Source organism: Paramormyrops kingsleyae, unplaced genomic scaffold (genome assembly GCF_048594095.1).
Source record: "Paramormyrops kingsleyae isolate MSU_618 unplaced genomic scaffold, PKINGS_0.4 ups221, whole genome shotgun sequence".
In the NCBI taxonomy this organism is placed as follows: Eukaryota; Metazoa; Chordata; class Actinopteri; order Osteoglossiformes; family Mormyridae; genus Paramormyrops; species Paramormyrops kingsleyae.
Genome location: NW_027326159.1, coordinates 1 through 27,287, shown reverse-complemented (window position 1 = coordinate 27,287; position 27,287 = coordinate 1). Strand labels below are relative to the sequence as shown.

The window sequence follows — 27,287 nt, the reverse complement described above, 5'->3', positions numbered from 1 at the left end:
TTCCATTAAATCAGAGCTAGATAAGATTTTAACAACTCTGAGCTATTAGTTAAGTTCTCCCCAAACGAGCTTGATGGACCGAATGGCCTCCTCTCATTTGTAAATTTCTTATGTTCTTATGTTCTTTACACAAATCGGTCTGTAACTGTTACATGATGATTTTTTTTCTTGCTTGTTTTGTTGATAATTTATATTTTACTGTTAAAATAAACCTACTAGTGAAATTATAGACTTGTCATTTATAGCATGGGGTCAAATAATTCTTTGCCTTACTGTATATAAACTCTGTGTGTGTGTGTGTGTGTGTTTGTGTGTGTGTTTCATGGAGAGCACGAAGTGAATAGGCAGAAATAGAATTTCCCCGCGGTGATGAATGAAGTACCACTATAACACTATGTTATTCAGTCCTCCGCTTATATACCGCGAAGCTGCAGTATACGATGCGGCCACTTGGCGGCATATGGCATCGTACAAGAAGGTTAAGTAGGAAATCCTAAAGTGTTTCACTTTAATTGTAGAGCATCTACAGATCCAGAGAATACCACCCCGTAATTCTCCGTCATTTCTTCTACTATTCGGCTGTAAAGCGTCTCTGGACATGCACCTTTCCGGTTATATAAGTCTAAATACCAAAAGTATAAAAAGCAGGGCACTTTATTGTCAATATTGTATTTAGAAATACGTCACTTGCATATAAGTATTTGTTCATAACCCAAAAACTAAATTAGAAATGCGTTTTGTAAGACGAATGTGATAAATGACACACAAAACCAGCACCCCATTCCAGCTCGCCGTTTCCTGGAGTTGAGCTTACTGGGAAATCCGGTGAAGCGCTGCGCTTCAGTCACATAGTTTGCGATTTCTGACATCGCTGTTACTCACTCTTCATCTGCAGGAACCTTTCCTGCTGGTATCATACATGCCAATATACTACTACCTTTATCCCTGCATGAACTTTAAATGAAAAGCCGAACACTGATTTCAAACTTCTGGAAACAACTGGACCATAAAATATGGACGGATTGACAAACAGTCTGGGTAAGTCAATACACGTTATTCGTCTTTAAGTAGCGTTCACTCTTGCATGTTAAAGAAATGCATCATCTGCAAGCTCCTCGAGAAACGCGCGTTGGCGTGTTGTTCAGTTAGGATAACTATTTACAGTAGTCGGCTGCCGAAAGTTAAGGAATGGGCGATTCAGTGGCAGTAAAAGCAAAAACAAATAGCAGGAGTTCTGAGTGTGTATACTTTGTGATTGTCACACGCTTTTATTCTTTTATTAACTGATAAAACGTTTACACATTAATCAAAACGAAGTACAGTATAGTGCAGTGTAAATTAAGTATCAAAATAATACATTTTGTATTATCCAACATTATTAAAATGCACGTAGGCCTACGTTTATGTATTTATTTTCAATCTATGCCATTACCGCAGTGTAATATTAAATATTAATTGTGTAATATCGCATGTTACTCACTCTCCGATTAATATACTATAATATTCAAGTAAAGGATCTATGCGAATGCACTGATATGAGTTGTATTAAATGACTGCTGAGAAAAAAGTGTAACATTCCACTATTCTTAAAACTAGTTGGTATTAATGTGTCATAATATGAAAAGAACAAACCCACATGAATTTACCTGCTTAGCAAAGCCTATTAAGTAGTACAGGCTGCGTATTACTAATTCCAGACTAACCGTCATTTAAGTAAATCTTGTGAAAGCTTAGCTGGTAATTTAAAACACCCTCGCTACACAGGACCTCTTAGACCTACCCATCTTTGTACGGTACCAGTGGCATGCATTGCGTGAATGACTGCAGACTATTTAATTGTCCCAGATGGTGTGTACAAGCTGAAAAAAGACAAAAAGGAAAATTTTGGCCGATAAGGCATGTGAAACACTTCTAGATCAAACAAGGCTGATTCCAGACGAAGTTTAAAATCTAAATAAATTGGCTATTTTAAAAAATCAAGCACACATGGGGAACAACAGAACCACGTAATATTTAACTGCATGCCTATCTAAAACTATTTTTTTCTTATTTTATGATGAAAGCAACGATAAATAACACAACACATGCATCCATGTGTAGTGGGGGGAACCAAAAATATTTTTCCCAGAGTGAAGGAAAGAGGTCAGCATTCGTTGTGGGAATAAAGCTTGGCTGTGTGGGTCAGTATTTATCCAATTGCGTGGGGCTCTTTTTTTCGGTACAAGCGGGGGAAGTGTCCCAAAATATAACGCACTTCAAAGAATACTAGATGTTAACAAAGTGACCGCCCTTGAATCTGCACCGCCTGCGCTTCACGGGTAAGCCCACATACCTTCAGTTTGCGAGATATTAAATCAGTGGAGCTGACAGCTGTCATCTAATGCAGGACTGGCCAATCCTACAGGCGACACAGGCGGCCGCCTAGGGCCTCAACTTCTGAGGGGGTGCCGGCACTGATGCTCCCCTAGGGCGCCACATTGGCTAGGACCAGTACTGCTTGTGGTATTTAGCACCAAGACAATAGCAGCAGATCCATTAAGTCCTGTAAGTTGTGAGGTGGGGCCTCCATGGAACCATCACATCCCACAGATGCTCCATCGGATTGAGATCTAGGGAATTCGGAGGCCAAGTCAACACCTGGAACTCTTTTTTATGCTCCTCAAACCATTCCTGAACAATTTTTGTTGCAGGGCGCATTATCCTGCTGAAAGAGACCACTTAGATAGGGGAATACCTTTGGCATGAAGGGTTGTACTTGGTCTGTAGCAGTGTTTAGGTAGGTCATATGTGTCAAAGTAACATTCACATGAATGCCAGGACCAAGGACTTCCCAGCAAAACATTGCCTAGAGCATCACACTGCCTTCGCTGGCTTGACTTTTCGCCATGGTGCATCCTGCTGCACATGCACTCCGCCATCCACATGATGTAACAGGAAACGTGACTCATTAGACCGGGCCACCTTCTTCCATTGCTCCATGGTCCAGTTCTGATGCTCAACCACCTATTGTAGGCACTTTTGACGTTGGACAGGAGGCAGCATGGGCATTTTTACCAGTCTCCGGCTACGCAACCCCATATGCAGCAAGCTGTGACGCACTGTGTGTTCTGACACCTTTCTATCATAGCCAGCATTAACTTTTTCAGCAATTTGTGTGATAGTAGCTCTCCTGGGAGATCAGACCAAATGGGCTAGCCTTCGCTCCCCATGTGCCTTAGTGAGTCTTGGGCACCTATGACCCCAACAACAGTTCACCAGTTAGCCTTCCTTGGGCCACTTTTGGTAGGTACTGACCACTGCATACCAGTAACATCCTACAAAGCCTGCCATTTTGGAGATGCTCTGACCCAGTTGTCTAGTCATGATTTGGCCCCGATCCTTACACTGGCCAATTTTCCCTGCTTGCAACGCAAGAACTTCAAGAACTGACTGTTCACTTGCCTAATATATAATGTCCCTCTTGACAGGTGCCATTGTAATGAGATAATCAATGTTCTTCTCTTTACCTATCAGTGATTTTAATACTACATCTGACTGGTGTAGAGTCTGCTGTCCCATGCACCTGTCCACTCTCCAGCAACTGTGGCATAAGAGTCTCACTGTGTTCCTCTGAATACATCTAACAATAAAAGTTGAAAGTGTTTGGGGGCCTTGCAGATGAGGTCTGATATACATACCGATGTATTATGATCATAGAGATCCATGAGGGAGAATTTAAGATTTATCTCAGCAAAATGACATCTATCAGGTAGCATTTCAAGTGTTTCCTGCTCAGACCCATGCTGGTTTTCCCAGTTTTATTTCTCTGTCCTTCTGACAATGGAAGAATAGTCTGCAACGTGTCATCACGCTGATTTATCATCATCTAATGTCCAAGCATTAAGCATACAACTGTCTGACATCAGTAAGAGTAAATGGCATTTTAAGCTGCAGCAGGATCGCCTGTCAGCAATGCCCCCATAATTATTCTCATGAGCCATATCTTGTGATTTATTGAGTCTAGACACCTACCTTCCCCATCACGTGAAAAATGGGATGCTGCTTGGGAGCACTTGGACATTCTGGTGAATTCAGGTGTTCATTATATAAAGATTTTCCTCAATAAAAATGCCCAAACCCCAAAACTGCACCCAGTCCACACTTAATAGTGAGTTAACGTTTGCTCATCCCTACTGCTTTTGTTAAATATGTCTCCACTCGCTCCATCTTCTCCTTTTTTCTGCCATCCTGTGTCATGTTGCTCTGTTCACCTTCCTGTCTGGATCAAACCTTAATATACAGTCGCCACCTTAATAAACCTTAATATACAGTCGCCATCCAGCAGTATTGTTTGATTTATTAGGCCTGACTGAGAATTACAATTTAACTTTCATTGTGGCTACTTTGAAATTAATAATAACTTAAATGTATTTTAGAGTATGGAATAGTCCTCCTGTTAGTGTAGCGAAAGCTAAAACCTGGGTTTCTTTAAATCAGAGCTAGATAAGATTTTAACAACTCTGAGCTATTAGCTGAGTTCTCCCCAAACGAGCTTGATGGGCCAAATGGCCTCCTCTCATTTGTAAATTTCTTATGTTCTTAAATAAACATTGTGACATATTTGTGGTCATGTGTGGAATTTGAAAAAGAATAGATATATTTGTTAATTGGCTTGGAGATGTGTGCCTGTTATCAGAAGGTTGCTGGTGTCTTAGCTGAACATGACTCTTAATCCCAGCTGTTCCAGGGACTTAATCTGACTCTACTTTCTGATCATCACTTCTATGTCCAGCTAAATAAATGTAATATATTCTTTGTCCGCAATAAAGAAATCAATATTAGTTAATAATGAACGCTACAAATGTAAAAGCACAAAGCCAAGGAGTTTTAGAAATGTTTGTTAATTTTTTTTCTCATGAAACACATTTTGAAATTAAATTAAACAATGCTCCATTGCCTTGTTGAATACACCCTGGTTTCACATTTAAGTGATTAATTCAATCAGCAGCTCAATTAAGCCAAATGAAATAAATGCTTAAGTTATCTAAAAATCATCATAGATGATTATGTATGTCATACGGATAAGGGTTTGGAAATATACATATATACATCATCAAGTGTAAGATGCTGTTTTGCTGACAATCTGCTGCCTATCCATTCCATTATGTGCGGTATCTATTAAAAAACATCTGTTGACCAAACATTTGACTTTTTTAGTCTAATCTGCTGGTAGAGCAGAAAATGTGGGAGTGGGACTTTTCGGCAAATTAACTGTTATAAATATTCCCTGGAAGGAAGGTCTTCTTTTACACAAATATGTTCTGAGGAAGGAATTAGGGTTTTCTCTCCAAGTCTGTTGGCTCACGGCTATAAAGCTAGATGCAAACAAAGACATTTTATAAATTGAACGATTCAAAGATGCCCAATCTTTTTGTTAAATTTCGCTAAATCACATTGCATTCATCACAATGGAAGCATAAGTGCAGATGTCATTTGAGTCTCTGGTTCTGTTGTAATCCATTATACAGTCCTATCCTCACTTTTGTTGGTTTGTTTCTGTGTTTGTTTTTGACTGATCTACATGCAGAAACTATGCAATGGCATGAGAAACATGACTAGGGAAAGAAGCATGTGTGTTTACTTGTGTGTGTTTACTTGTGTGCCTCATTCTGTAAATCCCCAGGCAAATCCCCCCCCTGCTTTGTTCAATCAGCGGTCTGCCTGCCCCTGTCAGGTTAACTGGTTAGTGGGTTAGACCAGTGCTCCCACAAACTGAGCACAATTAAAGTCTTACATCATACCTCCCAATTGCTTCATATTAGATCTGCTGACCCAAGTATTTGAGTTTTGCAGGGTTGATAAAGTAAATTCACCAGACAGTTCTTGCCTTTTGCGATTAAATTGTCAGCTTGACATTACTCTTGGCATGGAACGCGTGGCCATGGAACAATAAAAACCTTCATCTCAAACCACAGCTTGTTGATTGGATCATGGTCTGGAGTTTTGGAATGCTGCAGCTGGCAGAGTTTCAGCATATCGCCCACCACAATGACCTGGGCTAGCAGCACTGAAAGCTCACTCCAAGAATCTCCCCTCTTTCAGTTCCCACAGTCTGTAATTCCAATAAATGGCCAGTAACCCACGTCAGACAAACAAAAGGAAAAGCCTGCAGAACCGTAGGGAGAACAGGCAAGCTGAATGCATGCAGGGCTGCAGGGGAGACAGCAGTGCCTTCTGGTGTGCCATGGATGTAATGATCCATCCATGCATCTCTTATCTGGTCAAGGGCAGCCTGGAGGTTATGCCTGGCAGTAGAGGGCTGGGGGACATGCTGGATGGGATGCCAGGCCATCACAAAACACAGTAAAACATATGTAGTCATACACTATGGGTCATTTAGAATCACCATTTAGTCTGACTGCACAGGACCCCCCACATGTCATGGGCCCAACTTACAAACTCCACACAGAGCAGGGCAGAGATTTGAACTGCTAGAGGGCACTAGAGGTGTGAGGCAATAATTGATACTTTATTGATCCCCGTGGGGAAATTGTTTTTACGCCTCCCTCAACTTGCTCTTTGTAGAGCAAGCTGTCCGCGAAGGGCAGCCACCTGTAGCGACGTCCAGGGAGCTGGGGATTGAGGGTCTTGCTCAAGGACCCGCAGACGTGCTGAGGCTGGGCTTGAACTGGCGACCTTGTGATTACAGGCACACGGCTTAGCCCACTGAGCCACACGCTGCCCCCAATAGTGGTACTCACAGAGCTACCGTGGCACCAAATAGAGAAAACATTCAATAGGAATGATAAACATAAACAATATTTTATTCTATTTTCCTGTAAGCACTAGTAGAATAAGCAAAGAAATGGACAACCAATCTATTAGAAGCAAACACTCACACACGTTCTAATAGTGTTTTGTGTAAATGGTGCAAGATAAGGCTGCTCACCAGATAAAATAACGTAGGGCTTGACCTTTGTACTCCTTAGTTATCACAGGTGCCTTTGTGTCTGGCTTTCCTAGAGAGTATTACAAGTAACATTTTAAGTAGAACACAAATTGAATGACATTTAATGAACAAAGGTTGACCTGGTTTGCGTACCTTTAACTCCTGAGTGTGCAGTATTGTTTGTCTACGTTTGTTCCATTTTTTGTTTGCTATTTTGAGTTTGTCCACCCAAGCAAAACATCGACCCAGCCACCTGCCAAAAGGCTAGACCTGGTTCTCAAGGTTCTGATATTTGTGATGACTGACATGTTCGCTCATGGACTGGAGGGCCATGGGCCCAATGAAACAGTTCAGTAACAAAGACTTCCTATGCAGACAGTCATGCCAGGGAGACCGTTCACAATACCAAAGACAAAATTCTGCCTCACAGTCTTTTGAGATAACAGCAATAGTATCGTACCTTATTAAAATGCACATTATTGACTTACTTAGCTTTGATTTGGAAGGATCTTACTGCTGGATTGCAAACAGGGTTCATTATGCTTCTTGTGTGAATGCTGCAATGATGTCTGTCCTGCATTTTGACCCAACAGTTTAAGTCGTCTTGAACTGTAAGAGTTATGGGATGGGAACTATCTCTTCTAACTCCAAGTATGGATATTTAACTATGCAAGCAAATGTTGTCCTTGCCATTTGGTATTTCAGCTAAATATATGAAGATGATGATCTGGCCCTGATTGGAGATCTCTTAATATCCCACCTCACAGCTGTCAGATGATTCCTGAAATTTCAAAATGATTGTCTTTCTTTAGCAGCAGATAACACCTCACAGTGTGTTGAACGTAGCCTTCCAAATTATTTCTTGTTAGTGCCACTGTGGGGGTAGGACTTTCATAACTTAATCTCTTTTGTCTGTGGTCTGACTCCATTTTCAACATATTGCTCTATACTTCAATACAGGGCAGAGGAGAGGCCTTTGGTCACCTGGATTAGTATTCAGGATAACCTAGTTGTAACCACTGACTGTTTGTTTTTAATCATGGATCTTTGGGCAAGTATCCTAACAGGAACATCCTTTAAGAAAGTTTTCACAATAAGTAATATATACACACGAGGAGTAAAAAGGAAGAGAATTTGAATGCACACAGTGTTTGCAGAGGAAATTTAGTTCTGTTTTGAGAATATCCCCTATGGAAAACAAGGTCATGGGTACATTGTAGACCAGAGCTCATTCTCTGTGTCACATCCTCTTTGCTTATAGTGATATTTCTGTGTACAGACACTCCTCTACTTACGAATGAGATACGTTCCAAACAGCCGTTCGTAACTTGAAATGTTGGTAAGTCGTTATTCAACATCATTTAAGGGTATACGCAGGTACAAAGAACTAGGATGCTGGGAGTTCGCACGCTGTGGTGCTGCGCGACGGGAGTAGCGGCCAGACGTCATACTAGGCGGAATTGGCACACAGAAAAAAAAAAATTATGTTGCAGAAATGAAACAGGAGCCCAATGAACACAATTTGTACTTGCAGTCCTCTTTGTTCGTATGTCTGAAAGTTCGAAAATAGAGGAGCATCTGTGTCTCCTTTGAGGTTTTCAACACCAGTTTCATTTTCAGGCAAATCAAAAGCAGAAGCAGCTCTGACTATTTCTGACATGACTGACCTATATTCCACCTCACTCTTTGGTGGTCAGACCCAGGAGTGACTGGCAGTAGACTGGAGAGCAGAAAGATCACACAAGCAGTATGAGATTCAAGGGATAATGGCAAGGAGGGAGATGGAGAAATGAAAGAGTGAAGCATGGATAGGCATGTCATCCTGCATGGCACCAACTACTTCTGACTCAGAAACCACAGTCAGAGAGTCCCCTTGCAGACTGGGAATGGCTCCCCATATGGACAGACTGAGAATGCAGGCTGCTTACTGGGGTCACCTCAGTTCCGGAGAGCTGACTTTTTTTCCATCACACACAGGATGCTAAGCACATGGTATTCCCCAGGCTACAAACAGGATATGTTCTGTAAGTCTGTCTTTTAGTTGAATTTGTAGGATAAGTTGGAAGTTTTTAGTTTTTTGCACAACCCATTGCACTGTTGCACTTTACACTTTACATCCATCAGGACTGTATACCAGTAGCTCTGCTCTGCATGTCTTTTCCATTATCATTTCTTCTATTGCACTCATCTTGTGTCTGCACTGTCTTGTGTCTGCACTGTCCTGTTTTTGCAATGTTTGCACATTTGCACATGGTCCTGTGTTGATGTAGCACCATAGTCCTGGAGGAACGTTGTCTCGTTTCACTATGTACTGTATCACTGTCTATGGTTGAGATGACAATAAAAGCCACTTGACTTGACTTGAAAAGTAAATACGGTACCCAATAATACTAATAATGCAGTAATAATACATGGGGTATTGTACTGTACCCCGAGCCGCTGAACCACTGAAGCCACACAATGTTTTCATGAGAGTAGTGCATGCATTCATTATTACGAACCATTGTCTTTAACCTGAATATTTAATATAATAGGCCTTATGGCAGTCCGTACATAAGTACAAGGTGTCCATAAGTTGGATTATCATAACTGGGGGACTGTCTGAATGATCCAACAATGGGCTTTACTTCCTGCTTTGCATTCATGGAACTGTTGATGTCTTATCAGAATTTTTGTTAATAGCAGTTCAAAGGCCAGTAAATCTTCTAAGATTGCTTGGGTTCATGGCAGCAACACTATTACCGGTCTTATGAGTATTCAGTTATTGAGGTACACTCTAAGATTCTCATTTTGTATGGGCTGAAAATCCAAGATGCTTATGCCCTGGTCAATTCAGCCTATAGCTTCAGCAGAAAGGTGACTGATTTGTGGCTTTCAGGCTATCAATGTCCCACACAACCATTGCAGGCAAACATGACAATGTTTGATAACGAGTTGTAAATATCATGTAATGTGTTTGCTCAGCCTGTTCTGTGTGCATTGGAACCTGAACACCTTCAGCTTTTCATTTTCCTTGCTGGTTTAAATGCAGAGTCACATGGGCATTAAATATCTTAATCATCTTTTTTGTGTCTTTCGGTGTGTGTTCATGTGTTTGTGAGCATCTGTGGGTGTGTGAGTGCTTTATTCAGACCCATTACTACACGTGTATAAAATGAAGCACCTGGCCATACAGTAAGGTGTACAAGCATTTGTGAACAAATGGGTCGTTCTGAAGAGCTCAGTGGATTCCAGCATGGTACTGTCATACAATACCACCATTGCAGTAAGTCAGTTTTTGAAATCTCTTACCTGCTAAATATTGTACAGTCAGCTGTAAGTTGTATTATTGCAAAGTGTAAGTGATTAGGAACAACAGAAATTCAGCCACAAAGCGGCCAACCATGTAAAGTAACAGAGCAGGATTACTGAGTGCTGAGGCACATAATGCATAAAAGTGGCCAATGCTCTGCAGTTCCAAACTTCCTCTGGCCTTAACCCCAGCACAAGAATTATGCACTGGGAGCTTTATGAAATGTGCTTCCATGGCTGAGCAGCTGCATGCAGACCTCATTTAACCAACGCAATGCCAAGAATCAGTTGGAGTGGTGTAAAGCACGCCGCCACTGGACTCTGGATGAAATGTATTCTGTAGAGTGACGAATCACGCTTCTCTGTCTGGCAGTGTGGTGGAGGAGTCTGGGTTTGGCAGATGCCAGGAGATCATTACCTGCCTGACTTCATTGTGCCAACTGTAAAGTTTGGTGGAGGAGGGATAATGGTATGTGGTTATTTTTCAGTGGTTGGGCTTGGCCCCATAATTCAAGTGAAGGGAGTTCTTAATGCTTCAGTATACCAAGTCATTTTGGACAATTCTATGCTTCCAATTTTGTGAGAACAGTTTGGGGAAGGGCCTTTTCTGTCCCAGCATGACTGTGCCTCAGTTCACAAAACAAGATCCATAAAGACATGGTGAGTTTAGTGTGGAAGAACTTGACTGGCTGCATAGAGCCCTGACCTCAACCTCATTGAATACCTTTGAGATGAACTAGAATGGCGATTACGAGCCAGGCTTTCATGTCCAACATTAGTGCTTAACCTCACAAATGCTTTTCTGGATGAATGGTCAAAAATTCCCACAGATTCACTTGTGGAAAGTCTTCCCAGAAGGGTGGCAGCTGTTATTGCGGCAAAGGGGGGACCAATTCCATTTTGATGTCTATGGATTTTGAATGGGATGTCATAAAGGTTTCTGTGGGTGTAATGGCCAGGTGTCCCAGTACTTTGTCCACTATAAGTGTTTCTGCATATCCTTTCTTGCATGCAGTGAGTGTAAGTGTTTCTTAGGGCTGGGCAATATATAGAGTTTTTAAGATATATCGATATATTTTCATGCAAGATATAGGATGAAACAATATAATTTATGTCAATATAGTTTATTCTGCTTTAAAATTATACTCATACAGCCGCCAGGTCACCTCCCTGTCTGTCTTTTGCAAATCTCCACCCTGCCCTGCCCCCTCCCTGTCCGAACACAACCCGTCCCTCCCCCTCTCTCACAAGTCCTACATGTAGCGACAACATGGGGACAGACACAGGCACGAGGCGAGCTAGCAAACAGGAGCTGGTTGGTAGAATAATATATGCTGGTAGTTTATTTTTGAACCGTTTTTTCATACATGTACAGCTGTCTGCTAATAAAAGTGCCTGTGTGATGTTGGGGACATTCGGATTTGACTTGGAACTGTCTTTTTGTAATTACTTCATGGGAAAAACATCAAGATATACGTATATCGTATATCGCCGTTGAGCTAAACAATATCGAGGTATGATGATTGGTACATAACACCCAGCCCTAGTCTGTGTGTGGTCCTTAAACAGAGCAATGGTACCACCACATAAGAGCAGGGATATCTGGTGCTACTCCTGTGTAAACTATTATCATGGAATAAGAAGTATCGAGGTCCTCCTGTAAGTATCCATCTGTCCCATTTTGATCTTGCTTGCCGTGTAGTGACAGCTAGCCTGTGCTGTAGTGTGAGAGGCAGTGAAAGTGTCCCATGTTGTTCTCCATGAGGGTGTGTGTGTCCCTCTGATGTGAAGCAGATGTGTGTGTCTGTCTTCACTGAGGCTTTTGTGGTTATTTTAGTTGTATGATTTTGGTATCTGTATGGTGTTTGCATTGGTGGTAATCTAGATGGATATTTCTGAAATAGTAAGACCTTAGGTGTCTGTAAAGATAAAACTTTTCTTGGTATCATCATCTATTTTAGAAACCGATAATGTGAGTTTTTTGCTGGTTTTATTTATATATTCAATTTCATAAAAAATGGGAGAAAATGGAAAGTCAATGGGAAATGTGAATGCTTGTGGCTTGTACCGTTTGTGTGATCAGCCCAGTGCTAAGGTCACCCTGAGCTGTCTTCCTCATTGTGCCAGCCTCACACACCGTTCGTCTACATGATCTTTCACTTCATGCTCCATGCAGAGCTGTTGCAGTCTGCTGAGATTAGTTACAACAGAAAAAGGAAGATGAGAGGGCCTGTTTTGTTCTGTTTTGTTTCATAATGACAATAAGAGGAAATGAGCAGAAATGAGTTTATAACCCCTGGGACATGTAGTTCTGAGCACAAAACAGAGGCTTTTCTGTGGACACCACACAGACAAATGTTTACTGTCTGATTACAGGCCAAAGTCTTTCTATACTGCAACCTCCACCCCCCACTTATACTGTCTCAAATTTCAATAGCTTAAATTTGAAAGGCAGTCTTTAATTGTCCAAGTATCATGTTTATGTACATTTTTTTAAGTGTGGGGCTGTTTGCATTTTATTTTAATATGATTTATTTGGCAGACATTTTTATGTAAATTGTGCTTCAGTTTGGCACAGTTGGATATCAGTTCAGCTTAAGTGGATTGATCAAGCATATTTCTTCAGGTCCCTAAGCACATGCAATGTGCTGTTTGGCTGCCTTTCATCTGGCTGCTCAAAATCTCCAAATTGCATTGAATCACTTGAAAAGCACATCCCTTATGGATACATACATGAGTTCATCATCTGAAGGTTCTAGGAGGATCTCGACCAATAATATGCACTCATCTTATACATATCTGTATTATTACAAGCAAATAAAAATGTATTGTGGAAAAAAGCAACAAAAGAACAACAATAGCAAATTATGGTACCAATGATTACCCTGTTCTACTGAATTTCCTATGCTTTGCTAAAGAATAATTTCAGCAGATGTTGTCTTAATGTTTTGGATATAAAGCAGTAAGTTGAGCTGCTTGTGTCCCGACTCCTTTGGAGATGATCCCAGCGACATGATGAACAGAGAGTCTATCGGGCGGCCTTCTGGGCCAAACCCCACGCTATCCGCGACCTCACTGCGACCTTCTGCTGCTGCTTCTTCATGCTTTGCACACTGGCTGCTGCCACAGAAGACACAGAATCCAGATGTTTTCAAAACCCCATATTTTCACTGCTGAGCCAGGACTCTGCTCCAGGGGTACTGAATTTTGATCGGGGGCGGGGGGGGGGGATGTTGTTACTGCAGAAATATTTGTACCATTCAGTATTGTGCTTTCTGGAACTGCAATCCTAAAAATCTATATTTATGTAATGCATCATGACTGATAATGGTAACAAATACTGATAATGGGGCACAAATACAGTGCTACCTCGATTCTCGAACTCACTAGAAGTCGAATTTCTTGAAAGTTGAACAAACCAGTTTGACCTAGAACTTGATCTGAATATCAGAAGTCGAACCGTGAATGCTGACCTAATATAAATTGTATGCACCAGGAAATGAATCATACTACAATGCAATTCTTACTTGAATGCCTTCTTCACAGACTGGACGATTAACCAAATAAAGCAGCGCAACATTACAGTAACTAACGATAAATAAACCACTAACTTACGTGTACTATTAGAGCATTTATGTCATTTATTTAAACCTTATTTTATCAGGTAACTTAACTGAAAACCAGTTCTCACTGCTTTACGTGATATTCGGGAGAAATAGCAGATTACGCATCAGAACTGCCTGGGAAGGCTGGGATACAAACGTCATGCGTGTAACTAAACTCTTCAGCCAATAAGAGCAAAGGTGTGTCGTCACGGAGGCAGTTCCAGTTTGTGCAGCCGGGTGAGAGGCCGCAATGCATCTAACCGTAATGAATTGCGTCAGGATCGATTCAGAATGCGTTGCTTTAAGCCAGCTCTGTAAGCAAGTCGAAGAGAAGAGTCCAGCTGCAGATGCCTGTAGAGTGGAGCTCCACCGGAAATACGTAACCTCCACAGGAAACACGTGGCCTTAACTCTGTGTCACAGCGAATAAACCCTAACCTTAACCTTAACCCTAACCCTAACCGGAGCTCCACTTTACGTCCTTAAAGATCACGTGTTTCCTGTGGAGGTGACATATTTCCGGTGGAGCTCCACTCTACAGGTGTCTGCAGCTAGACTCTCTTGAAGTCGAACGCACCCAATGACCGGACTGGGGAAACAAACTGAAACGCAGACTTAATACAGAGGACTAATGACAACAACCAGAAGCTGATCACATGGGGATCCCACACGAGGTTAACGAGGGGGCGTGGCACACGGAAGGAGCGAACGATCAGGGCAGGACAGGGGTAATGTTGGGATAAGATCTTTATCGTTTTGGAAGCCATTAAGAAAAAAATGCTCTTCTTGTTATATCCTGTTCATTTTGTGTTTAAATGCTAAAAAAAAAAAAAACATATTTAGGTGTAATTTTGGGGGCCCGGGAATCAATTAATTAATTAATTGGTTTTCCATTATTTCTTGTCGGAAAAATTCGATCAGAACTCAAACTTTTTAGGATTCGATCCGGAGTCCGGAACGGATTAAGTTCGAGAACCGAGGTACCACTGCACTTAGTTATTACTAAGTAATAACTGTCACGTCCTGCTCCGTACGATCCCGATGTGTGCCATGCCCCCCTCATTGCCTCGTGTTCTTCCCTGATGGATCTCACCTGTGGCTCGTTCTCCGTGGCATGTCTTGTGTATTTAGTCTTCGTTTGAGTCTGTCTTCGCCAGACTCACCATTGATGTTGTCTATCGTGCTTCCCCGGTCCCGTTACCCCAATAAATCCCCTTCGTTCCTGAAGTCCTGGCTCCGATCGTCTGCTTACCTGCACCGCTCGCCCACGATCGTGACAATAACTAATTACTACTGAAAACCTTTGTGACCTACTGAAGGAACAAGTGAAATACTAATCTCATGTTCGTTCATCATTTATGAATCATGATGCGTCTTTTATCTCAAGCAGCAACTATATTTGTTCATGATTTGTTAAAATATAGTCACTGCATCATTATTCATAAACGATGATCGATCAAGAGATCAGTATTTCACTTCTGTTATTCATTACTTGTTCCTTCAGTAGTCCCTTCAGTCGGTTACAATGGTCACAGAGGTTTGCAGAGTTAACAGATATAGTAACAAATATGGTAACAAAAATCACAAATTGGAATATTGAAGAAATGCAGGAGAACAAGAGAGTAATAAGAATTTTCTGTACTTATCAGTTGTGATCTTAATTTATAACCTTTTAGATAAATAGAAAGGGAAGAAGGTCTAAGTAATATTGTTAACAGATCTGGATCAGGTCTGCTGTCACTCCAAGTGAAACTATTTAACAAGCAGCAGTAGGATGTCTGGCCAGGGCTCTATTAAGGCCGGCTTTGTTCAGGTTTGCTTTGAGCTCTCCATGTGTGTGACATGGCAGAGGACGTGATTTAACTAGTTGCCAACCCTGTAATTGTATTTTATCCCAGTTTAAGAACAGATACCCCGACTCCTGTATGAAAACTTGGTACCTTTAACTGTTTTGTGGCCAAATATGGAATAGTGTTGCACGTGGGATGAGGGTGTGGGAGGCGGAGAGGAAGAAACCCAAAGCACTACCTACTGTTTGCTGTTACTGGTTTATTGGTGTGTGGAAATGGATTTGGCTGACAAATCAACTTTAGGCGGGTGTATGAGCCATAGAACTGCACCGTAAAGGCAGACTGTGGAGACATTTTAATCGTTCACAATCTGATATCATCAAATCCACACCCCAATTATGATGATGTTTAGGCTGTTTTGGTCCCCCCCGCTCCCCCCCCCTCCCCGGCACTTGATGCCCTATACACATTAATGCAATCACTATTAATGCAAAGCTTTGTAATGTACAATACTTGGATGCCTATAAATGTGTAAAATAATGAAACACTTCTATGTTTACACCAAATAGTAGCACTAGCTGTGTTCATTGACGAACACAAACCATTTTCTAAAATCTGAAATGAAATACAAAAGTATATCTATCGAAAAACATTTGCTGTTCCTGAGCCATGATTGTCTGCCCTCTCCGTTTGCGCAGATGACAGGTCACGAGGCTGCGGCCCAGAGCTTCCTGACAAGCTCTCCCTGATGGAGGTCCGTCTGCGGGCACAGGAGGATGAGGTCACGCTGCTGAAGTCATCTTTGGCAGACGCTCTGCGCAAACTGCGCATCCACGAGCAGCAGACCCACCTGCTCTGGCAAGAGCTCAGTGCAGGTGTGTTGAGTGACAGCTATGGTCACAGGGCCAGCACATAACATAAAAAATGCATTATAAACCGCTAAGCACTAAGTATCTGACCATCATATTAAAACTAAATCTGCCTCAGGTTCATTTTATATGAATATACATTGATTTATTTTATTTGGTTTATTTAATTACTGTTACTGTCCTGTCCTTAAAAATTCACCTTGTAGGAGTTGGATTTGCTCTATTTCCAGATGATATGAAGATGCTGAGTAATACTAAGCCACAGGATTGGGACCACTAATCAGTTAACCAAGTGCCTTAAATATCTGAAGTGTCTATGTCTACTTTTTTCCAGTTAACCCAGCTGCTGCTGAGACCCTGGGCCAGTTCTGCCACGTCAATGTACTCTCCAGCTACAGCATAACTCCCAGACAGAGACGTCAAAGTCAGGAGCTTCTCGGAACGTTCAGGTTGTCCAGCTTTAAGGAATGATCTCACTGTCTGACTGTGTGTCTCCCGGGTGGGGGGCTCAAAAGCCAGAGCTTTGCAGAATATCTCGGCTGTTATGGAACCCTGGCTGAAAAAGAGGAGCTTCCCTTTCTTTGCGTCACAGCAAAGAAATCTGCATCTATCTATCTATCGATCTATCTATCTATCGATCTATCTATCTATCGATCTATCTATATATCTATCTATATATGTATATATATAATTATATAATATACACACACACTCACACACATTTTTTCATCCCCTTTTAATTAGATGCAGATTTACTTTACTCAGGGATATACAATGGGTAAAAGTTATTCCACTTTAAAAATGAATGAACTTCTGTTGGATATATAAAGTCATCAGATACTAATTTTCAGAGATAATACTGCACATTTAGTCCTTGGATACCTCTACCACTTCTCTACTACTATTTTATAAATAGCCTACTTTGTAATCTAATATTTCTAATATTATAAATGTAGGTCATTTAATTTTAGTACCTTCTTCCTGTTTGGGGTGTATGTATTTTGCATGCAGAAATGAAAATTGTAATTTAATCAAAGTGCTTGTCTTAGGGGTTAAAGTCTTTTACTTATGATCTACCTTGTCTGCCCATCACAAATTGAAGAACAAAGAAGACATATCAAACATTAAGGAGATTAAAGAAAGGTCCTGTTTTCTGTGTCCTGTATGGCTGAGAAACTGCATAATTTGTCCTCTTTTGAAGAGGAATGTTAAAATGTTTTAGTTATTTTTATGTTCAGTTAATCAAACTTGAAATTTACCTACAGTAGCTGGCCTACTGATCTTAAAGCTGGAAATTTCCACACTTATTATTTAACCAGGCAGCATAATATTGCTTCAGGCTTCCCCAGCCGTCAGCTTAATGCATTATTTGCTGTAAATGAGCAGGATTTATACAACATACAATGACAAGCTGAATTCTAAACTGAATTATGAAATTCAGGTGATTAATTTCTGCATATTTAATGTTATCTGTGTGTGTTTGTGTGTGCATTAGGGTCTTAGTAAGATAGCAGTGCAGTGTGTCAAACACATACATGAAATTCAAAACTACAATTGTTTAGTAACGAGCCAAAACCCAAAGCAATAAGCAACCTACCCCTCACCTTTTACTTGGTATATTGTCCTTCTTCTGGAAGCATAGCTGACTCTTTTTTAGTAGTGAGATAAGAGTGAAAATCCTGCAGAGGGTAACAAGAAGAACAGCAGGCAAACACAGCCTTGGGTCTCATCCTTGAGGCTTAATGTTTGCGTGGATTGGCCGTCCTTTCTCATCTTCCTTGCCAAGGTCGTGAGCCTTTTGGGAAATGAAGAATGCAGTTGGTAAATGCTGCGCATTGCAGCCTCCTGCCCTCTTGTTACACTCTTGTTCATGTTGCTTCAACCCATGTTTTGCAATTCTTGATCTTTAGTTCTGCTAATTTTTTTAGATGAGCTCCATCATGTGTTCAGAAACAAGGAACTCTAGGTGTCTGTGCTTTTTATGTAATATCCATCCATCCATTGTCCAACCCGCTTATCCTACTGGGTCGCGGGGGGTCCGGAGCCTATCCCGGAAGCAATGGGCACGAGGCAGGGAACAACCCTGGATGGGGGGCCAGCCCATCGCAGTTTATGTAATATATGTTTTTTTATTTTTTTTAACTGTACTGCCTGTTTCCCTAAAATACAGTATGTATGACTTTTACCCTGTCCTGGAAGATGTGATTGTATTAAGATTTCATGGCAATAATAGTCCTTTTCTTAAGAATATTCCTCAGTGAAGGAGGAAACGCATAAAGAGGGCAGAGTTTCAAACTGGTGCTGTGTGATCTTTTTCTCCTGTGTCTTCTCCTGACGGCACGGCTGATCAGTGCTCCTGAGGGGGACATGGATGGCTCTGGGGCCACCATCTGCCCTCAGGGCTCTCGGCCGAGGCCTGCTGCTGCAGACAGAGCCACGCAGACGGAGCCCTCCGAGAGAGTGCTGCTGGCACGCACACGGGCGGTGCAGAGCCTCTCACTGGAGGATGCCTTCAGTGACAGTGAGAGGGAGGACCAAGGTGGTGGGGATGCAGCCTGCAGCACCTGGACAGCTGTCGTGGAGGAGCCCATTCATGAGAGCTGCGTGACGGCACTCTGCCAGAACTGGCCTGAGCAGGACCTCAGCTCTGCTGATGAGTGTCTCAGTGAGCAGAGCCCCCTGTCCACAACCATGGATCTCAGTTCCCCCGCTGTGCCCAAGGACCAGACACCAAGTAACCGGGTTATTGCTGTCTCCTCTCCTGCAGACACCCAGAAGAAACTTCTGTAGGTCTTGCTCATTGGAATTTTCATTCTTGTTTTTTCCACTTGTAGTCCTGAAACCCATCCTGTACCTCCAGCCAGGCCATGTCCAAGGCATAAGTGAAGTAAGCAGCTGCATAGGGCACAGTTGCCACCAGGGGGCATCCCATATGATCAGTCTGTCAGAATGGGAAGGAAGATGTCAAACTAGGTTAATCAAATATTGCTTAGGGTCCTGATAAGGGCTGGGCAAGCCCAGAGTCCAGTCCAGTCAACCCTTATCCTTTTTAGCACCAGAACTCTCACCCTGTACTTATTTACCTCCTCTCATCTATACCCTGCAACTACAGGGTCCAGATCTCAGATATAGACAAAGGAAAACGTTCTTTATGACCTGCAATTCTTCCTGTTGAATTGTTAATCCTATATGTCTCCCACTTGATAAGATGTGTGCAGTGTGATATATGAGTTCCGGCAGTCCACCCTAAATGAACTGCAGTTTTCTGCAGTCTGTTTTGATGCACTTAAACTGCTTTTCTAAGCATAAGTATACTGCCTCAGAATAGCAAAATGGGAAGTCAAATTAACAGAACTTTTATTTGGGGGCCGCTCAGAACTTTCTTTTGGCATTTGAATGATATGATTATATTTATTTGGTATGCATTGGTTTTATCTGAGATTATGAGGCCAGCCCTGTGTATGCGTTTTTGTGTGCGAATAAGCTATTTCACACACATTGAGGTCAGCATGCAGACCTATGCTGTAATACAGCAAAGACTCTTTAATGCCCCCCCCTGGAGACATTTGGTAATGTTTTTTAACAAGATTTTACACCACCAGTGCTCTGCAGCATGGGTTCCCACACTTTTCAGCCCCCTACCCCCTAAACAACAGTGCGGGGGTTGCAAGGTGGTCCAGAGATGACAGGGGTGACTTATTCTGGCTGGCATTATCATTCCTAGTAGCTGTTAATTAAATGAAAGGTAAATGTGCATGTGATCGCACAGTTCGAGTAGCATCGACACATTGGATTTTGTGTATGTGTGTATTGATTAGGTTTATATTACATTGTGGGGACCAAATATACCCCGCAATGTGATAAAAACCTTTTATTCTCACATTGTGGGGACTATATTTCAGGTATCTGTGAATATCTGTGAATGCATTCAAAAAACTAAAAATGCCAAAAGTCTCGCATTTTCTTTAGTTACTTATGGTTATGATTAGGGCTGGGTAGGGGTTAAAGTCATCATGTCAGGATTAGAGTTCTCCTCATAGAAATAAATGGAGAGTCCCCACAAAGATATAATTACAAATGTGTCTGTGTGTGTGTGTGTGTCTGTGTGTATGTATGTGTGCACATCTTCAGTAATATTAATCTTATCATGATTGACCACCAATGAAATTATCCATTTATCATTAAGCGACTGACTTGGCACCACTGACGATCAATGGATTGGCCACACCTGAGTTATATGCTTAAATGAACATACTCTCTCTATGCAGGAAATCACAAAGCTGTACTCCATAGTGCAATTGTAGCTGTTTGCTGATTTCCTGCTACCTTTGGGGAGGAAGCAGCAGGCATCACGCTGTCATACGCCACTGCTAATCAGCTGTCTGTGCCGCGGTCAGGATGCGCCGGAATACAGAGCGGCTGGTGAAGGACGCCCCCGAGAAGCCCAGGCAGAAACTGGCCAGGAAGGTCGTGTCGTCCAACAACCTGCTGAGCCACTCCAACAGTCTAGAAGGGTGAGGGCCAAGACTGCACACCGGCTGTCTAGTTAAGGTTTTGCGCTGTTTCCCAAAAACATTTTTTTCCCAGTCTCATTTTCATCCTTTTTTTGGCAAAGCATTTTGACCTTGAAAATATGGGCAGAGCCCTGGTTATGAGTGTGAATTTTCAGGTGTCATATATGTCTCAGTGAAGTGCCCATGTGATATCTATGGGGATCTGGACCCTATCACAGCCTATAAATAACCCCCTGTCCTGCCCTGACCACACCTCTGCCTAGCACTGCATTTGTAAGGACTGCCAATGCTGGCTAAGATTGCAGTGTAGAATGATTTTAATAGATTCTTTCTATCCTAAAAGGCCTTTAAATTTACCTGGTGACGCGTGCAGAAAACGGCAGGATAGTTGTGGTCTGGGTTGTTTTCTAATGTATGGTTATATTGGGGCTTCCCAGAGCCCTGACACCCAATTGCAAAATGATTTACTAGCTCATTAAAATTTATTTGCAGATATTTTTCTCACAGTATGTGAATTGTCTGCTTCTTGAAAGTATTGCTTTAAGACTGGACTGTGACAATTACCAACAGTGTGCTAAGTTTCCTTCTAGTGAAGTACTCATTTATTTTTGACTCATTTTCAAGATTTTATCCAATCCATTAGGCAAAATCCAATTAGATTACTTCTGATCAACTGGGCCCTGATTACTGCTGGTATCACGCTTGTCTACTTTGTGCATTTCCAAACAGATGAGGATAACATAGGTACCAGCAGCTAAGGGAGAGCAGATAATGACTGACAGAGATCAAATGAAACTTCAGCACTTCAGCTCTGCTGGACTTTTTTGATTTCAGATGATGTTTAAACATGGCTTTGTGTCTCCAGCCCATTCTGTCTGTCGTCTGCTCTGTGCACTTTGCTTGATGTACTTTCCTGACTCTTGATTTACTTTGCTTTCCCCCAGCCGGAGCAAAGAGAACATTTATGGTGCAGGTAAGTGACTTTGGGGGCTTCCTGGTGTTTATGTGCGTAGGTCACCCTGAGCTCACAGCACCCTCGTCCAGATCCTGTGCTTACAGCATTAGTAATGACTTAACTGGGCCTGAAGTATTAATTACAATGCACTGTTAGAGACCCAAAACCCTAATCTTACTAAGTGACATTAGTTTAGGTTCATAACATGGCCCCAGAGCAAGATGCCAGCCAGTAGTCAGAGGTCATTTTGACACCATAATTTCGGCATCAGCGCCTGGAGCCCGTCGGTGTCCTCGTCCTGCTGAGCCATGTGCACATTTAGCGGAAGTAGCCAGCGCTCAGGTGATGGAAGATGCCGGGGTCTTCTGTGAGCCGGGAGTGACACTGGATCCCTCATTCTGCATTCTCTGCAGTCTGTGTTTCACATTTTGAGCAGACTATGACACGGTGGCATGGTGAGTCAGCTCTGTTAGATGAGACTCAAATGGTGGAAGGAATGCAGAGTTTTCCGACCATTTCTGAAATGCTAGACGTGGTTGTCGGGATGAATGAAAAATGAATTAAGTATAAGTCATTATATAAGGTAGTATGTATAGCCCAGCATCGCTTTGAGTAGATCCCCTTCTCTTCCTCATCTGGGAGCTTGATCACTTACCCCTTTATCTTGGGATGTCGATTTAAATAAAAGACTCATTGGAGTCTTATTACAGTATGGAAACAACAGTTAAATACAGGTAAACAACTTCCCTCTTGGCTTAAAATTTTACTATTTGCTTCTTATGAAAGAGTTTAAGAACATCAGCCTTTGGTAAGGACAAAACTGTTTAATACAGTTTGTGTTTGTTTTACAGGAACTTCAAGAAGAGGGACATACAGCCAGGGTAAGCACCACTGACTGGTGAACTATGATTTCAGGGTTCAAATCGTCCTATGAAATGCCGTGACTGTCCACAATGCAAATAGTGTGTAGTTTGATTAACTGTGGTGTTGTCTTACTTTACTTCTATTACTTTTTTAAAAATACTTACTTTAATAATTGTATCAAGCGAACAGAAGTAAAACAGAGCATCTCAAAGTTCCAAGTCTGCCTTTTGTTTAAACTGTGGCCTGGCTCTTATTGACAGGCCAATCAGTAAAAATGTTCATCCGAGGACGGCCAATCACCATGTACGTGCCATCCAACTTCCAAAACTATGAGGAGCTGCGCATGGAGCCCCCCATGGAGCGGCTGGAGCTGGACTGGGTGTATCCTTTGCCCATGCAGTGCTGACTGACCCCAGGGGCTGGGGAGCACCTGCTTAGCACAGTGCCTGAGAGCTTTAGGGAACAGACACTAAAGAGACTGAGTGGAGCAGGCTGGCTCACGTGTCTTCCTGATTCTGATCCATATGTGTGCATTAAGGCCTGAAATCTAGCATGTCCAGCCCATTAACCTTAAATCTGCTGCAATTTGTGCATGTCATTTATACTGGTTAAAACTGCTTTATGAATGGCAGCAATCAAAATGCCTTATTTCAACATATACTGAGCGTTGGTTTAAGGATTATGGTTCAATCTTCAGCATCTGAACATAGTCACTTAGCAGAATTTACTTATTTTGTGTACAATCTGTGCCTGAGTTATTGCTTAAATCTTGACACACTTTGCGTAGCTATGGTTACCGGGGCCGGGATTGCCGAGCCAACCTGTACATGCTGCCGTCGGGGGAGGCTGTTTACTTCACAGCATGTGTGGTGGTGCTGCACCACATCCACAGCCACCGCCAGCGACACTACTGCAGACATACCGACTGCGTGCGCTGGTCAGTACCCTGCCTGCCCCGCCCCATTGTGGTCACCATGGTAATCTGGGGGATGTGAAACCAGTAAGCGGGACTGGTCAAAGCCCATGTGGTGCCTGGGCAATTCACTGCCAGTGCTCCCTGGCACGAGACAAAGTGAAATTGGCATGCTAATCAGCCCCCCCTCAGAAGATGAATGCCTATGTCGCCTAATGGTTTGACTGACACTGCCATTGGGTATAGCTGCTTAAAGAAACAGTGGCTGAATTTTTTAGACAGCTGTAACTGGAGCTTGACTAAAGTGTTTTGTTTATATCCTTTAATTTTCTAATTTATGCTTCATTACTTCCAAATGACTCACATCAGCTGAGCAGGTACAACATATTAAGAACAAAGATCATTAAGGTCTGTGCACAATTTAGCCAAGTGAATGCGCATTTTACTGTCTTTCCTTCAGTCTGGCTATTCATCCAGACCAGGTGCGTGTGGCGTCAGGTCAGATGGCCGGAGTGGACAAGGATGGTAAAGTACGGGAACACAAAAAACTTCTCTGCGTTCGTCAGAAAATATAGTCTAATAGAAAATGTTCTATTAAAACCATCCAAGCAAACCACAAACTTGGTTAGCTCTCAACACATTTTAAAATTTATTTTTCAGTGTGACACATCACTAACAATAGCCACATACTGTCAACAGGATAATCAGAAGTCGTCCATTTGTTCATATATAAGTGCATTTCTCTAATTTACAAATCTACACCTCAAAGTTCCAAGTCTGCCTTTTGTGGCCTGGCTCTTATTGACAGGCCAATCAGTAAAGCACCCCATTTATAATGTGTCCGTGTCTGTGAGTCTTTATGTGCTTTTCTGCATATCAGCCCCTTCTACCCTTCGTGCACATCTGGGATTCAGCCACCCTTGTCACACTGCAAGAGATCGGACTGGGCAGCTTTGAGAGGGGAGTCAGCTCTGTGGCCTTCTCACACGCAGTGAGTGCACAGCAGACATGGCACTAAGTCACATACATACAAGCCACAAGTCAGTCACAAGTCCCGAGCATCAGATTTTGAATCTCAAGTTATGTATCTTTGAATAATCCAAATCAAGTCAAGTCAGAATCCTTATTCAAGCAAGCCAAACCAAGTCAAAGAATAACAGATCCTCTTACTGATCACACTGTACTAAATGAGCACAGTCTGTTACGTGATACACTGCATAAAAGAATGACACAGCCTCTTACCCATCAAACTGTACTTAATGAGCACAGTCTGTTACATGCTACACTGCATAAAAGAATGACACAGCCTCTTACCCATAACCCTGTACTAAATGAGCACAGTCTGTTACATGCTATACTGCATAAAAGAATGACACAGCCTCTTACCCATTACACTGTACTAAATGAGCACAGTCTGTTACATGCTACACTGCATAAAAGAATGACACAGCCTCTTACCCATCACCCTGTACTAAATGAGCACAGTCTGTTATATGCCACACTGTGTAAAAGAATGACATAGCCTCTTCCCCGTCACACTGTACTAAACGAGCACTATCTGTTACATGCTACACTGCATAAAAGAATAACACAGCTTCTTACCTGTCACACTGTACTAAATGAACATTGTCTGTTACATGCTGCACTGTAAATATCCATTTGCTCCTGTCTGTCTTTCACGCCTGAAGGACGGGGGAGTGTTTCTGGCTGCCATCGATGACTCCAATGAGCACATGCTGACAGTGTGGGATTGCCTGAAGGGGACCAAGCAAACAGAGATCAAGGTGAGGCTGCATCCAGAGGCCCTGGGTGAACATTCCACACAGCACCTAGTGCTGAGCCAGGGGGGGGTGCATTTAGCAAACCAGCTCCAAGTACCTGTCAAAAAAGGCACCAGTCTGCTCCCATATTTGACCAAGAAGAACTAAAAGGTACCATGTAGATATCCGCACTGAGCCCTTGTTGCCAGTTGTTCTGCATCCATCAGAGCAATTTAGACTGGGTTGTCACCGAGATAAAACAAATTTAAACCATATTTGCACAGTAGGTAGGCAAGTCATGTCATAAATCTTTTTACTATGACCCTGCACCTTTGCGCACCCTTGCTATGCTGTATGCAGCACAGATTATGGTTCATTTATCCCCGTTATGCAGCAGCAGTTGGATGCTTTGAGGAAGCAGTTTGATCAGCTTCTGCTGGATTACTGAGAACACAGGTTCAAACCTGTTAGCACACAGGGCAGTACTAGACAAGAATGGTGTCATATCCTTGGCAGCTGGTCCCATCAATCATATTGGTGATATATGCTAACAACAGTCTGTGGTATCTGAGATTGTACCCATTACAAAGGCCTAACTGTGCTTGTCCTCTGGATTTGGGGGCTGCGTTAATCTTCTGGCTCTGCAAATGTGTCCTCATGCATGCAGATGTGCCCTTATGTGTATCTACTGTAGCAATGCCTGGTGATCTCTGTGACCTCTGCTGTCTGCCTGCTTGCCAGAGCACCAATGAGGCTGTGTTTGCGGTGGAGTTCAACCCCAGTGACAGCAGCAACATCATCACCTGTGGGAAGTCTCATGTCTACTTCTGGACCATGAGCACCGGGGGCCTGACCAAGAAACAGGGCATCTTCGGAGTGAGTGGGGGAGAGCGCAGGACCATACCGTGGTTTGGTGCTTCAACTGAATGTGAAAATGATGTTTGGGTCCAAAATGCGGCAGTAAATCAGCAAGTCATGAACAAGAATTTTTAAGCTTGAGGTTCTAGTCCAAAGAGAGACTCTGTTATCCCTATTGACTGAGATACATGGAATTGCTTCAGTAAAAATGGATGAAAATTTAATTAAATTTGGTGCAAAGTGTTTTTAAAGGAGTTTCACGAAAGCAATGAGGGGCCTGATGTATATGAATTACACATCTTACAAAACAGTGAAATTCAAACCATGTTGTGTACAATGAATGAATGAATTCAGCAAATCATTCCTCCTAGTGGCCATTAGACTGTACAGCTATTTTAATCTATATCAGTCTATTGACATATCTTCAATATTTTTGTGCTTATCATCATACTCACCATCTGTTTATTACCATATCTATATGTTATTGTATATTTCTGTATATTGTACAGAAATTGTTGTACATGTGGTACTGTGTATTGTCTGTTTCTGTCTTTTGTGTGCTTGTTTACGGTGCAGTCTGTAATCGCAAACACCTTCTTTGGGGATAATGAAATTTTCTGACTCTGTTATGGTCTCTGACTGGAGTTTGGAAGGAGCTGTGGTGATATGTGTGTGTCTGCTCTCCACACAGAAGTACAAGAAGCCCAAGTTCATCCAGTGCTTTGTGTTCAGCCTGACGGGAGATGTCCTGACCGGAGACTCGGAGGGCAGCATCCTGACGTGGTGCAAATTAGCTGCTGATGTAAAAACCTTGGGAAAGGGAGCCAAAGGTAAGCATCCATTCAGGTCCCAATCACTGCTCAGCAGCAGAGCTTGATGTTGTGGTTCCTTCACTATGGCCTAGTCACTAAAGATAACAATCGTAGGACTGGAGATTGCAA

At 42.3% G+C, this 27,287-nt stretch overlaps 1 protein-coding gene across 1 annotated transcript; it reads left to right on the top strand.

The window, feature by feature from the left end:
* The first annotated feature begins 574 nt into the window (after positions 1–574).
* On the top strand, positions 575–27,232 carry LOC140587408 (echinoderm microtubule-associated protein-like 3). Its single transcript, XM_072708683.1, has 14 exons — positions 575–1,038; positions 16,312–16,488; positions 16,817–16,931; positions 18,834–19,268; positions 20,880–20,996; positions 21,941–21,969; positions 22,803–22,832; positions 23,076–23,196; positions 23,603–23,752; positions 24,189–24,258; positions 24,609–24,719; positions 25,417–25,512; positions 26,230–26,364; positions 27,038–27,232. Exons 1-14 carry the CDS (start codon positions 1,014–1,016, stop codon positions 27,221–27,223), a joined length of 1,797 nt encoding a protein of 598 aa, XP_072564784.1. The 5' UTR covers positions 575–1,013; the 3' UTR covers positions 27,224–27,232.
* Positions 27,233–27,287: the final 55 nt, after the last annotated feature.